General features: G+C 42.2%; 1 protein-coding gene across 6 annotated transcripts in view; it reads left to right on the top strand.

The window, feature by feature from the left end:
* Nucleotides 1-15,521, top strand: part of AKR1E2 (aldo-keto reductase family 1 member E2) — a 41,572-nt gene that overhangs the window by 13,955 nt on the left and 12,096 nt on the right. For 5 of the 6 annotated variants that reach the window (XM_051834960.2, XM_051834957.2, XM_051834956.2 and 2 more), the window contains 6 exons: nucleotides 2,090-2,167; nucleotides 4,328-4,450; nucleotides 7,526-7,623; nucleotides 9,893-9,965; nucleotides 10,866-10,949; nucleotides 15,007-15,089. In XM_051834960.2, the coding sequence (XP_051690920.2) occupies nucleotides 2,090-2,167; nucleotides 4,328-4,450; nucleotides 7,526-7,623; nucleotides 9,893-9,965; nucleotides 10,866-10,949; nucleotides 15,007-15,089 (539 nt within the window). The remainder of the gene's footprint in view (nucleotides 1-2,089; nucleotides 2,168-4,327; nucleotides 4,451-7,525; nucleotides 7,624-9,892; nucleotides 9,966-10,865; nucleotides 10,950-15,006; nucleotides 15,090-15,521) is intronic. The other variant, XM_051834963.2, reaches the window with a different exon arrangement.

Genomic DNA, 15,521 nt, shown 5'->3' with positions numbered 1-15,521 from the left:
AGGGATTCCTCTCCACAGTCAAACCCCATTTCATGGTGGAAACAGCATGGGCCAGCATTCAGGATAGATTTCTGCTACTGCAGACAGCACATGCTGGCTGTGGTCTGGGAAGGCATCTTAAAATCTCTGGGTCTTAGCTCAGGAGAGGATTGAATTGGAGAACCTCTGATGATTTCATTTTTCTGTCTTTAAGTCTGGCACTTTTCTTTCAAGCTAAAAGGGAGTGAGTTTTTTGCATCTATGTATAGGTGAAAGAGGTATCTGATGAGGAAATACTACTACTCAAGACTTCTGATTGTGCCATTCCCAGCTTTCCAGTGATGTCCTTGGCCGTACTTCTTCTTGCAAGTTCCATTCTCTTTGGAGGGATTGTTTTTGTGCATGATATGCTTGTTCATCACTACAGGGTCTGGTTGATGATGAAAATAGATGATTCTTCTGCTTAGCTTTATGTTATTCCATTAATGGCTGATCTTACAATCACCCCTCCCACCCCCTGCTTTAACTCAGCAGCATTCCCTGCCTCAATCTCTTGTGAGTGCTGCCTAGGTTGTCCCTGCACATCAGCCCTAGGTGAAAATGGAAGCCTTCCTGGACAAGGACAGGTCACTTGGGTGGTGCCTGGGAAATTCAGAAGTCTTTGAAGCGTGGTGATTCTTACGTTGGAATGGGTGACAGCTGATCATAAACTTTCCTTGAGTGACTGCTGCTGCCCCACTATGCCTGCCTTGTTTGAAGGTCTTATAGTGTGCACCAAAATGTTGGTTATCACTTTGGATTAAAACAACATAGCCCACTCCATTTCCAGTGCAGCTTTGTATCTAGTTTCAATAAATAACACAGGTACATGAGTCACATTAACACAGAACAGAAGATGCATAGAGAGCAAAAGAGGCAGAAATAATTAAAAAATAATTCTGTTTTTGAATACCACCACAATAAAGCAGTGATAATAAGTATATTGCACTTACTTTTTTCCTCTCATTATTTTAATTAGGTGCCAGGTCTTGTTTAGGTACTTAACGTAAAGCATTCATTTCATCCTCACAGCATTACTGTAAAGTATGTGCTGTTAATTTTCCATTACATAGATGATGCCACTGAGGCAAGGAAGTTTAAAGAAGATTACTGGGACCCAGAAGCTTATGTTTAGGTCAGGTATTTATTGCTCTCTGCCAGGAGATTCCTGCTTTTGGATCTCTGAATGGTAGAAAACAAGGCAGCACCAGACCATTCAACAAACTACACAGTAGAATAATAGTGTAGCATCAATAGCATGTCTTCTGACCATGATGTCAGAGGCAGAGAAGAGCAGCGTCCAGCTGTGAAACCAGGACAAAATTTGTGTGGGGGACTTGAAGAATGTCAACATAGAGGAAGGCTTAGAAGCAAGATAGGTCCTTCATTTCATTATGGAAATTTCCTCTGAGACACAGACCACTTTGGGTCTTCTGTCACTTTGGTAGATTGCACGTGGCCAAATAAACGTAAGTCTTTCACCACTCATGCCATAATATGCTGGGTAGGTAGGGGGTGAGTGTGAGTGAGGCAGGAGAATTGCAAATCAACACCTGCAACTGTTCAGAAGGGACTTAGAAATTTTACCATTTAAGAGTGTTTTTCTTGGCCATGTACTTTCTTCGTACCTTTGAATTCTCAGTTAATTATTTCTTGTCCTGATGAGAATTCTAAGAAAAGAGGAATAAATACTAAGAATGGAGTTGAGAGAAGGTTTTCTGTGCTCTTTGGACATGAAGAAAATTACTTTTGCCCTCTTCTTTACCTGAAGTTACTAGACTGTTCTCTGGCAATGGGTGATGATTCAATGCCTTTCCTTTCTCCCTTGTGAGAGGTAGGCAGTGAACTGGAAGGTTGGTGAGGACTTTGCTGTTTATCTGGTCTGCTTGACCCTTGGTTTTACAAAGGTAGGAAACCAAGGCCTATAAAAGGCACTGCCAGGCTGCAGCTTGGATGCTGATCTCGTGACACATAGAGATCTTTCCAAGTATCTTGATCCTCTCTCTACACAGGGTCTTCATCACTGGTGACTAGGGGCCATAATAAGCTCATTTTCTTCATATTCTCATAGCCAGGAAAGAAAGAGTTGCCTTTGGATCATCATGGAAATGTTATACCAAGTGATACCGACTACTTGGAAACATGGGAGGTAAGCTGAGCCATGTCAGGTGGCAACTTCATCCTTGCTGGTGGATCACCAAAAATAGGAAGTTGTGAGACACAGAGCTTCTTGTGTTCAAGGACACCAGGTTTGTCTAGTTGAGACACAGGGATTTCAGTATGAATTAGGGATGGATGCTTGAAGAACTCAGACAAATCAAATGACTTCCCTGTTAGCATTAGCTTATTGTTTTACTTCTCTCTAAAACTTTAAGAACCACTAAAGAAGCCTGGCTTTTTTTTTCTCAAATGCTTTTTGTTAAAAGATACAAAATACTTATTTCATAAAATGCAGAATAACATAAAAAAGAAAATTTTAAAATTTGTGTTTCCATTACCTATTGGCACCCACTATTAATACTTTATAGTTCTTACTATGTCTCTTTTAAATATTCTAAATGATAATGTTGACAGCATAGTGAAATGCATGTGAGGGAGACGGAAGGCAAATAGAAGGACAGTTGAAATTTTCACAAGTTTCTAGGGTCTGGGTGATAAATAGTGAGGCTTGAAATAAAGTAGAGAGCAGGGGAATAAAGGAGGTGGTAAGTTTAGGAATCTCATGAAGGTTAACAAATAGACTGTGGGCAGGAGTAGGGAGTGAGGATATCAAGGTTCCTTTAGGACATAGTCTCTAGCATGGCTGACTGAGTACATATTTTTTTTTATTTTTAATTTTTATTTAATGAATATAAATTTCCAAAGTACAGCTTATGGATTACAATGTACATATATTTTTCCAACCAGCGTGGAAGATAGAGAAAGGGAATGGTTACAGATCATGAATAAAGAGACTTCAAACTTGAACTGAGTTTAGTGGATAGCTTGAATTCAAGAGATGGAATCATGGAGCCACTACTTGAGAATGATGAGTGATGTCATTTAAGAGTCCACAACCATGCAACGGGGAGACAATGGGGAAACCACAGAGTGAAGACCTTGGACTAGCTGCCACCATCCTCATCACCTGTGAATCAGTGAGACACAGGCTGACTCCATGTCTGAGATATCAGGACCAGTGTCCAGGAATTCCAGCACTGTCACTCCTTTAAGATTTGGGTTAAACTTTCAGTGTAGTGACAGGGAGTTCCTGGTTATTGTTGCAGAGCAGAGGCAGTAATGGGTGCACACTGACTCGCTGCTCATGGCCCAGTGACCATTCAGGACTTACTGCTGACTAGGGGACTGGCACAGAGGTCATCTTCATTCTGACGCTGAGGGCTAGGCTGACTTGCTCATCAGTGAACAACTCAGATCTTTGTGTTGCTGTACCATTGAGTTCTTTATCATATTAAGTGGTAAAGGTGAGACAGGAAGTGATATATAATTGTGATAAGGAAATGTAAAGAAATAAAATCAGCAATAGACATATTTGTTTGACACCATACCAATGGATATTCAGATTACTAGCAATCATAGTAGTTGAATGTATGAAATGTTTATTAAATTCCAGGCTTAACTAAATTTTTTTTGCACATCATGTCATGGAACCCTTCAAAGTATCCTGCGGTTGCCTGTGAGGAAATTCAAGCTTCATAAAATCATATAATTTGCCCACCTAGCATGTACCAGATATAAAGAGATGAAACTGAGAGCAGACCTTGGGTGCAGAAATGCTTTTAGGGGCTGGTGTTGTGGTGCAGTGGGTAAATCCTGCACTTGCAGCACCAGCATCCCATATGAGTGCTGGTTCAAGTCTTGGCTGCTCCAGTTCTGATCTAGCTCCCTGCTAATACACATATGAAAGCTGAGGAGGATGGCCCAAGTCCTTGGGCTCCTGCACCCAGGTGGGAGAAACAGAAGAAACTGCTAGCTCATGGCTTTGACCTAGCCAAGCACTGGCCATTGCAGCCACTAGGGGAGTGAACCAGCAAATGGAAGAGCTCTCTCTCTCTCTCTCTCTCTCTCTCTCTCTCTCTTCCTCTCTCACACTTCCCCCCTCCATCCCTCTCTTTCTCTCTCTCCCTGCCTCTCCTTCTATGTAACTCTGTCTTTCAAATAAGTAAATAAATCTTAAAAAAGAAATGCTTTGAAATTTTAAGTAAGATACCCTAAAAATTCATTGTATGTAGAATACTATGCCAGGTTGCTAAGAGGCATGACTGTCAGGAGAGTAGACAGAGACCCTGAAATCTTTGCTCTTTTTCAGGCCATGGAGGAGCTGGTGAAGGCAGGGCTAGTCAAGGCCATTGGAGTGTGCAACTTCAACCATGAACAACTTGAGAGGCTTTTGAAAAAGCCTGGTTTGAGGATCAAACCAGTGACTAACCAGGTGAGTGGTAGAAGTGTCAGAGGGTTTCGGTGGTATTGTTAGTTTCCTAACTGTTAATGTAACTATGTCGGAAATGGGATGAGGTAAGCACACAAGAAGACATTGTCCTCCAGAGACTGTCGCTGTCATGACTTGCAGTAAAAGTTGAGCTCATGACAGGATGAGTAGGCATGTGGGTTTCTCTAAGGCTTATCTGTAAGGTAGTAGTGTTGTCAGTCTAGGTATGAGCTGGAGCTTGGTTCTCCTTATGCACTCATAGGCAGGTCATCAGGTGTGTTATGCAGGCTCAGGGTGCTGGCAGGCCCTGTGCCCTCATTAGATGAAAACAACCCTTTTCTCTTCCCTGCCAGCCAAGCAGACTGGCAGCAGGAATGGGGTAGTTGAGGAAATGCCTTCACCTCAGGTTCACAGGGGCTGGCCCTTCTTATTTTTAATGCAGAGAAAAGACTTGTGGAAACAGGACTATTACATTTTCTAGACAGACTGAATAGCTTAACATTTCCAAAGAACATTTTTGCAGTATCATATTTTACTTAAACATAATAATTAAAGTGAAATGCACATGTACAGGAAAGTGTACATGTGTAAAAGGAGTTTGATGTGTCCTCATAAAGATAGCACAGCTTCCTAACCAGGATTCAGGTCAGGAAAGAGAGCAGGATCAGTACTCCAGAAGCTCTCAATCATGCTCATTTCTATTAAGCACCCATATCCTGCAAAGGTAACCATTGTTCTGATTTCTAGAAATACAGATTGGATTTTCATCTCTTTACAGATAGAATAAAAATGGTTTACAGACAGATTTTGTCAGGTTTATTTCACACACATTATGTTTCTTATATGAATTCCAATGTGCTTGTGTGTGTATTCAACTCATTGTTCTATATGGGATTCCATTGTGTGAATACTCCATGATGTAGTTATTCCTTCTGTTGTTGATATGTACATGGATGGTTTTCAGTTTAGAACTATCAAGGAAAGAGCATCACTTTGTGCTTTTTAAAAATTCGGTTTTTAAAAATTCATTATGACAGTAGTGAGTGTGGAAGACTTAGGTTGAGTTCTAGGCTCTTGGATTAGGCCTGGCCCAGACCTAGCTGTTGTGGACCCTTGGAGAGTGACTCTGCAGTGGGAGACTTCTCTATCTCTCTTTCTCACTTTCAAATGAAGTGAATATAAGTAAATCGCTGTCCAGTGTGACACCCATACAGAGAAGTCCATGAGTCATTAAGGGTATAACTGAATTTTTTCAGTTGACCACACTTAAATGTTCAGCACCCAGAGCAAGAATGAACATCCTCAGCTTTCCAGAAGGTCTTTCTGTCTCCCGTACAAGTCACCATCTCAAAGAGCAATCTCTAATTCAATGTCTAATATAGTTCAATTTTGCTTCTTCCAAACATTACACACATGGAATTTGTTTAAATGAACAATAGCTTCTTTGTTGTGTGTATTTTTTTGTTGTTGTTGATGATGAAATATATTTTAAATACCTAGTAATAATTGCTGGAAATGGAGAGATAGGGCAACTTGGAGAGTCTATTTTCGTAGAGTTGTGGACTCAAAAATGCAGGTTTTGGAATATTCTAGAAGGCCTAGATTTTCTGTTGGAGGATTCCTGGTAGCCAATCTTGCTGGGCTGGTCATATCCCTGAGAGTAAAGACTCTATTCATCGATCACTTTAATTCACTCTAAATGTACATTTAAGTCCACTTATAACCTGGCATTGTACATGAGAATATAGAGAAAATAGAAGAGTTAGCAATCCTGCTCTCAAGCTTCTTAAAATATTAATGGAAGTCACCTGTTCTATACATTTATCACATGTAACTCCTCAATTTAATTTGTTCATTTCTGCATGCCTAGGTTTGTCTAGGTGTTGAGGTACATTATATCTACAAATCACATTGAATCTGTTAAAAATTAATTAAAATTAAAAATAAAACAAACAAATGCGCATAAAAACTCCTTGTTTCTGGGACCAGCATTGTGGTGTAGTGGGTTATGCTGGTGCCTGCTACGTTGGCATCGCATATGAGTGCCAGTCCATGTCCTGGTCATTCTATTTCTGATCCAGACCCCTGCTAATTGTCTGGGAAAAGCGGTAGAAAATGGTCTAAGTGTTTGGGCCCCTGCCACCCATATGGGAGACCCAGGTAGAGCTCCCAGCTCCTGGCTTGGTCCTGGACCAGCACTGGCCATGATGGTCATCTAAGAAGTGAAGCAGCAAATGGAAGATCTCTCTCTCTCTCTCTCTCTCTCTCTCTCTCTCTCTTTCTCTTTCAAATAAATAATATAAATAAATCTTTAACACAATCCTTGTCCTTATAAAGCTTAAGTCCTAGTGAAAACAGATATAAGAAATAAATATGTATGTTGTCAGATGATGATAACTGCTATAGGGGAAGATAAAGGACAGAAAGGAGATGGGAGATACGGAGTGTTGTAGTTTTCTTTTCCTTTCTTTTTTTTTTTTTTTGACAGGCAGAGTGGACAGTGAGAGAGAGAAAGACAGAGAAAAAGGTCTTCCTTTTCCGTTGGTTCACCCCCAATGGCCCCTGCGGCCAGCACACCGCACTGATCCGAAGCCAGGAGCAGGTGCATCCTCCTGGTCTCCCATGCGGGTGCAGGGTCCAAGTACTTGGGCCATCCTCCATTGCCCTCCCGGGTCACAGCAGAGAGCTGGACAGGAAGAGGAGCAACTGGAACAGAATCTGGCACTCCGACCGGTACTACAACCTGGAGTGCTGGCACCGCAGGCAGAGGATTAGCCTATTGAGCCACAGCGCGGGCCAAAGGTGTAGTTTTCATTTAGTACTTTGTGAAGGCCTCACTGAGCAGGAGATATTGGAGCCTTCATATGACACAGATATCCCTAAGCCTGTGGATTCAGCCCTTCACCGCGAGTGGACCTGGCTTAGTCCATCCTTATTACTTAAAAAGACACCCAGGCCTCAACATGGACACTATAGATGAATAGTGAGACCAAGACATTGATACTGGTCTTTATTATATAGTTTTCATAGGATATATTTTGCCTGAGTTTTTGTGGTCATCTGTGCTTTTGTTTGTAGATTGAGTGCCACCCATATCTTACTCAGAAGAATCTGATTGGTTTCTGTCAAGAGAGAGATGTGTCCGTGACTGCTTACTATCCTTTTGGTAGCTCATGGTAAGGATGCATCCGTGACTATGCTAGTTGGGGCCTTAGTGGTATGGATACTGCCTTTCCATTTCATTTGGACATTTAAAGGAGATTCATTAAAAGATGTGGGCACTGTGTGGAGGGACCACAAGAGCCCTCCAAACTTCCAAGGCCCTGGGTGGAGGCCAAGAGTTTTTGCTAGAAGCTAGAGAGTCACATTTTATGGATTGCTTGAAAAGTCATTTCAAGGTCCATAACCAGCTCAAAGAGATCCTTTCATGGAGCCTTCTTTTAGTACATCCATCAGCTACTGACATCTACCAGGATGTCTCATAGAATTTTCAGTCTTTAGATAACAGAAATCCTGGATTTTTTTCTTTTCCAAGAACCCAGTATTTATATACACTGTGTTCATAATATCAGCCAGGACACTGCCACCCAACTTAGCAAATCACCAAGACAGTTGCAAATTGAATTACCCCCCTAATTTAATCCAACACCAAGAACTACTAATGTTTTTGTCAGAACTTGAAATTTGTCTTTGGAACTCCATTGTAACCATCACTGCCTTAATTAAGGAACAATTCCCTAATGTTCTTAGAGGAACCCCTTAATTATTTCCCAAGCATACCTCATCCCAATCCATCATTCACATAGTAACAGAAAGGACCTGTTTTATAATGATCATGTCACTTTCTTGCTTAAAAACACATCAAATATTAGAATGGCCTATGAGTAGCAGTTGATATGGCCTCTTCCTGCCTCTGTCTTCATTTTTTCCTCTTGTTGCAAAAATTCAATGCATCCACCACATGGAGCTACTTGAGTTCCACTATTAGAACATGTTCTTTCAAGTCTCAGGGCCTTAGCATATACCATTCTATTTACCTGGAAATCTGATCTTTTTATTGGATTCAGCCAATCCATTTTTTTTGACAGGCAGAGTGGACAGTGAGAGAGAGACAGAGAGAAAGGTCTTCCTTTGCCGTTGGTTCACCCTCCAATGGCCGCCACGGCCGGTATGCTGTGACCTGGCACACCGCACTGATCTGAAGGCAGGAGCCAGGTGCTTCTCCTGGTCTCCCATGCGGGTGCAGGGCCCAAGCACTTGGGCCATCCTCCACTGCACTCCCGGGCCACAGCAGAGAGCTGGCCTGGAAGAGGGGCAACCGGGACTAGAACCTGGTGTGTCCGCGCCGCAAGGCGGAGGATTAGCCTAGTGAGCCACGGTGCCGGCCTCCAATCCATTTTTTTAAAAATATAACGTTCAATGAAGCATTCTCATCTCCATGAATCCTTCAGGAATTCTGTATTCGTCACATTATCACATTATCATTTTTTTCTCATCCTCTTTCACTAATTAAAGCTTCCTAAGTGCAAAGACTCTTTTACTCATTCTTTTATTCTTTATCCTCAGGACATGATAGACATCCTCTAATAGGCTGAAATGATTTACATTTTGTCACCTTTGTGTTTTCCATTTGACATGCAGCCTATGTGTTTGAACTTGGTAGGAGCTGGGGAGCTCTTAGAAGGCTGGGTTACATTCCACATTTGAGCTTTTTGGAAGAAGAGCCCATGATAGGGTAGGTGGTGCAGGCTTCAAAGGAAGGGACGTGACTGTAGTCCTGGGCTTGTGGCAAGAGGCATATTCCTTCAGGGGACTGTGAGGACTATAACCAGCCCAATATTTGAAATCCAGCAACAATTTCATAAATGTTGGTGGAAAAAGTGGCTCTATAATTATTAGTTCCCATCACTTGCCTGACCTGAATGGATGTTGAAGGATGGAGTCTTCAAAATGTCTTAGTCTTCAAAATGCCATGCAGTAAAGTTTCCACGTTTAAAATCTCAACTGTTTATGTATTTGGAGTGAACGTTTCAGAGGTTATCAGCAGCAGCATAATGTACTGATCAATGGTGCTGCAGGCCATCTACCAGGTCCTATGGAAGAAGTCTAAGTAGCCAGAGAATGCATACATGTTAGTGGGACCCCCCAAATCACAGAGACCCCATTGCTTTCTGTACTTTGATGGTGCCACCTGATTCTTGAAACAAAGCACAAAATAAGTCCATATGCAAAGTGATGATGTGACGATTAACCAAAATGTTAACAATGGTCATCTCCGGATGTTGACCTTGGGGTGATGTGATTTTGTGCATCTTTTAAATTTCCTATGGTGATTATGTATCACTATCAGGGAAAAATCTATCACAGGGAGGAGAGTTTTTATTTTTAAAGAAAAAATCCATGTAGGATCTTCTAGTTCACCTCCCTGTGCTTGTGTCTTTCTAGGAAGGGGGTTGACTTGATGGATGACCCTGTGCTTCAGAGAATTGCACAGAATCATGGCAAGACTCCTGCTCAGGTACTCAAAGGGCTGTTCTGTGCTGGAAGTACCCTTACTTTTTAAAAAAGATTTATTTTATTTATTTTAAAGACAAAGTTACAGAGAGGTATAAACATTGAGAGAGGTCTTCCACCATTGGTTCACTCTCCATTGGCTGCAACAGCCAGAGCTGCACCGTTTCTAAGCTAGGATCCAGGAACTTCCTTCAGGCTTCCCATGTCGGTGTGGGGGCCCTCTACTGCCTTCCCAGGCACATCAGCAGGGAGCTGGATCGGAAGTGGAGCAGCTGAGACTTGAACTGTTGCCCATATGGGATGTTAGCACTGCAGATTGGGACTTTAACCCACTGCACCACAGCACCAGCCCCCTGGGAATGCCCTTCTTAATGTCCTCTAGGATTCCTAGGACTTGGTGCTTTTAAGGAATACATTATCTGACCTGGATGAGCTGTCAGAACTCTCTATATTGCTTTCATCCATGTTCCCATTCATCCAAACAGTCTTCTTGCCTGCTAGACTTTCAGGACTCAGAGGCCAAGCTCCCAGGCTCACTTTCTCTGTCTCCTCAGGGGCATGAACATGCTAGAGTAATTGGAACATAAAATTCATTTATTACAGTCTTCTTCATTCTAACATTGTTTGTTTGGAGGATTTGACACATTATGGAGTTCTAATTAAGGTTTGGTGGGTCCCTTGACATTCTCCTAAGGCAATTACATATGTACTGATAGAACTCTTCAGAAAATGCTAGTGTTATTTCTAAAGGAATTTGATCTGAAAGAATTTGTCATAAATCCCTGGCTGTTTCTGACATTTGAACTTTCACTTCTTAATAAAAATCAGACCTTGAGGAAAATGGCTAAGATATGAATTCTTATGATTTCCCTTTGTGTGATATAGTCTTTTTTTCTCCCTACAGATTTTGCTTCGATTTCAGATACAGAGGAATGTGACAGTGATTCCCATAGCCCTCAACCCACACCATATTAATGAGAATATTCAAGTAGGTGTTTTTCTTCTTTTATGTTAGAGGATTAGGATCCAATAGTCTAATAAAAACTATCTACTGTAACAAACAGCTCCAGGATCTCTGTGCCTTTGACACAACAAAGATCTATTCCCCTGCACTGTAGATGTTTGCAATGGTCCTTTTCCTTGGTGATAAAAGGGACCAAGGCTTCATGTCAGTGGGCCTTGCATCCCCACTGTCCCTTGCCCAGGGTTTTGACTTTTCTCCAGTAAGCCCAAATTGAGGAAGAGGAAAGAGTCTCTTATAAAAGATATTTTGACAGACCAGGCTTGCAGATGTCTACCTCACTTCCACTGACACTGGTTGGTCCCGATAATCATGTGGCTGCAACAAATGGCAAGGGAGACTGGATGTTGTCCACCCATTGTCTCAGGAACAAACTGAAGCAATGACAGCAGTCCAGTCTCTGCTACATGTGAGGGTGCTCACTGGTCACTTGAAAGTTGCTGTTTGAGTGTAAAATTGAAAGGTTCCTGTCCTAACTCCTGTCTGATGACTTTTGAAAGGTAGGAGTGAAGGCCAGTCAGGTATCTCCTTTTGGAAATATGTGTATGAAACACTGAAAGGTCAGGATCCTTTTGAGGAAAACATTTTCAATCTCTGGCAAGAACAGTTGAAGTATGTGAGATTTATTTTTGGAACTTTGTGTGGCTTCAACTCTGAAGATACAGTCTATAGCATAGTGGTTAAGACACAGATTTGGGATTTCAAAAGGCCCACCCGCCATCTAACAGCTATGTCACTTCTCTAAACCTTAATTTCTTCATCAGAATGCCATCTCACAGATTGCTGAAAGTATTAAATATAATAACACATGTGAAATTATTAGTGTAAGTGACTATTCCAAAGAAGCACCTAATGCCATTAGCTGCCAGTCATGGGAATTTCCTCAAGGGCATCAGTAGGCATTGCTAGTGACCAAACTCCATTAGTCATGTCAGTGCAGTTTGACATGTGTGACACATGACATGTGTGAGCCTGGGACTGTTTAGTCACTTATATCTTCAGTAGATCTGTTGCACTGATATCCAGAATTCTGCTGCTGTGTTTATCATTAAGTCCAGCTTCTCATTAACTCCTTGAGTCACTGTTGTACCCTTAAATTTTACTACAACAGCCAGAAAAAATAAAATGTATCCAGAGATGTAGTTAGCCCTCTGTATCTGCAGGGAATTCATTCTGGGGGCGCCTGTGGATACTAGAACCTGGGGATGCTCAAGTTCCCTGTATGTATTTACTTATACACATATTCTGTTGTATTTAAATCATTAATAGATTGTTTATCAAACATAATAAATAATAAATAATAAATGCAATGTAAATAGTTATCATACAGTACCACTTAGGGAATAAAGACAAAAGCAAATAGTTCAATAAAGAAACATTTTCCCTGAAATTTTTCAATACACAGTTGGTGGTATCTACATATATGGAACCCACAGATATGGAGGGCTGGCTGTATTGGTGGATCTGCATTTAACAGTGCAGTGTCCTCAGACCTAATGGCTCCTCAGGTAGTGTGAGGTGGAACACAGTGTCATTACCAGTCAGTGTGGCAGTTGAGGCAGTCTACTCCTCACAGAAAGACCTTGGGAATAAGAGCATGACAGAGTGCTCATAGTGCTCACTGTAATGGGCTAATGCCTTTTGGGAGTAGAATCCTCCTCCCACCTGTCACCTGTACACATCCCTTCAAACTTCCTGAGATGTCTTGGTCTTAAATGGTCAAGGTCAGAGGCAGTTGACCAGAAAAGTTATACTTTGAGACAACACATTCAGCTAAGTTATTGGAGGCTCAGTTATCTGGGGTGGTTACTGATAGGCCTCTTGGAGTTATGTCTCAAATCTTGGGCCGGAAGTCAATATTTGGAAGTGGGTGAATGACTGGCATCTGCCCCATGTAGTGCAGCCAAGATTCTTCCTAGAAGGAGATAGCCTTGTCAAATGCCCAAAACAGCACTCCTGCCTCAGAATCAACCCTTGGGACATTTGGATCTGGCTAAAAGGTCCATGAGAGTTTCACAGGCATGGGAAGCCATGACACGGTGGCAAAAAACAATCTAAATGAAAGATCCTGGTGAACAATACCCCAGCAGAAGGAACAGGCCAACAAAGAGGGAGGCACCTTTCTCTGAAGGGAGGAAGGAACCTCCACTGTGATATGGCCTTGACTAAACAAGTTCAGAGTTGGTGAACTCAAGGGGCTTCCATAGCCTAGACAGCTCATAGCAAGAGTCTCGGGTGATTGCTGACGTCATAAATAAGAGTGTCAATTGTTAAATCAACAACGGGAGTCACTGAGTACAGGCTCCCCATGTAGGATCTCTGTCCTTAATGTGTTTTACTATGAAACTTAAAAACAACACTACTAGTCGAACAATGCCCTATACCTTGTGTGGTTTTGTGAGTGCAGCCTGTTGAAATCCTTGCTTAGTATATACTAAGTTGATCTTCTGTATATGAAGGTGATTGAAAATGAAACTCAATGAAGGGCGGGATGGGAGAAGGAGTGGGAGAGGGGAGGGCCGTGGGAGGGAGGGAGGTTGGGGGGGGAGCCACAACAATACAAAAGTTGCACTTTGTAAATTCACATTTATTAAATAAAAAAGAAGGAGATAGCCTTGAGAAACTTACCTGACACTCTCAGCATTTGCAGCTTAATAGCTTTGAAAGTTCATAACCTCATGTGAAAGCTCAGCAAGCGGAAGTCAGAGCCACAGCTGCCTCTCCACCCCTCTGCCAAAGATCGTGGTGCCTTGGGGTCTCCATTACATTATGGCAGTTGGTGTGCTTTTGAGCTCCTTAGGGCAAAGACAAGACATCCTGATGCTTTGCATTAGGTCTGCTGCATGCAATTGGGCAAAGCTATCCCTGGGCCTGATGGACAGCATTACGCAGCAGATGTGCGACCCTAATGGAGCAAAAGCAGATCTTATCTGATGGCCGAGGACAGAGAGCCTGGATGGTTTCAGAAAAACAAGATTAAGTTCCAGTCATGTCAGCAGGAATCAGAATCTGGGGCCACAAGATAAGCTTCAGAGAAGGAGCTGAAAGATGTGGAGCAAGACAGGAGTTTGGGGGAATTGTCCTCAGAGACAACTAGAGGTTCAGAATACAGAGTCCTGGGCCAGTTGCCTTCTCTTCTGTTTGTAGAACACTCATTCATTAATGCTGCACAAATCCTGCCCTGAGCCTTGATTTGTAGAAACTCTTCTAAACATGTTCATCCCCCCAATCCAAAAATACTCCCTTGCAAATCCAAACACAATTCCAAACACTTAACCTAATCACCCTTGTCAGAATTCCTGTATATACTGAATAAGTCCTGGCTCTTGTTTGCGGGATAATAAGCTTCCTGTGGGTAGAGGTTTGGGTACCACCTGTCTCTCACCATACAGGGACATCTTGGAGTCACTTGATTCAACTTTGTCTCCTCCTCCTCTAACACAGCCCTCAGCTAGGGGTGAGATTGACACCCTTGTGAAAAGCTGTTGCTGCGGAAGCAGGTCATGGTCTTCTACTGTGTTAGTGAAAAACAAGTGTGTGAGCATTAGAATGCAATGCTAGAAGGAAAAAGAAATGATTACTCAGAAAAATTATACTGGCATATGCATGCTGTTAGTGTGGGTCATCCCAGGGGCCATGTGGCTCCCTAGATGGTGGGATGGCCCCGTGGAACAAATGGTTTTGTTGGGTTGATCTTGAGGGAATGTTTAGTGGTAAAAATTCCTTGCAGTAACTTTTAGCTATTTGAAGGTATATTTTACTCCTTAAATGAATGAAATAAATATTCAGTCTTTCCAAGGTTTCCTAAATAAGACTGAGGCTAAGTCAATGCCAGTTAAATGAAAGGGTTCAAGATGTGTTTGGGAAACTTAGCCTGTAATTCAGGGGGTAAGGGGGGTTCCAGGTGTCTACTGAAGTGCTGTTTTTATTTGGGCTTGCCCTCACAGTCCTAGATTATAGGTAATGTTTGCTCAATTAAATGTGACACAAACTATTTTCTATGAACAATATATTTTGATTCCAGGTGTTTGATTTCGAGTTAAAAGAAGAAGATATGGATGCCATCCTTGGTCTAGACAAAAATCTCCGATGGGTCACATTCCCCACGTAAATATAGATCCTTTACTTCCCTTTAAAGTAGAGGGAGCAATATACAGATTGATGGCTGGTTCCTGAATAGGTGTCATAATCAGTTTAGGGTAATTTAGCCTTCTTACCTTAATTAATTCTTGTGCAAAGATGTTCTATTGAATGAAGCCAAAGACCAATTTTATATACTTTGGAGTTAAAAATATATATCATTTAAAATGTTTATCTGGGGGCCGGCACCATGGCTCACTTGGTTAATCTTCCGCCTGCAGCGCCGGCATCCCTTATGGGCACCAGGTTCTAGTCCCGGTTGCTCCTCTTCCAGTCCAGCTCTCTGCTGTGGCCTGGGAAGGCAGTGAAGGATGGCCCAGGTGCTTGGGCCCTGCACTCGCATGGGAGACCAGGAGGAAGCACCTGGCTCCTGGCTTCGGATCAAAGCAGCGTGCTGGC

The sequence above is a fragment of the Oryctolagus cuniculus genome, chromosome 19, assembly GCF_964237555.1.
Source record: "Oryctolagus cuniculus chromosome 19, mOryCun1.1, whole genome shotgun sequence".
NCBI lineage: Eukaryota > Metazoa > Chordata > Mammalia > Lagomorpha > Leporidae > Oryctolagus > Oryctolagus cuniculus.
This window is presented reverse-complemented; position numbering and strand designations above follow the sequence as displayed.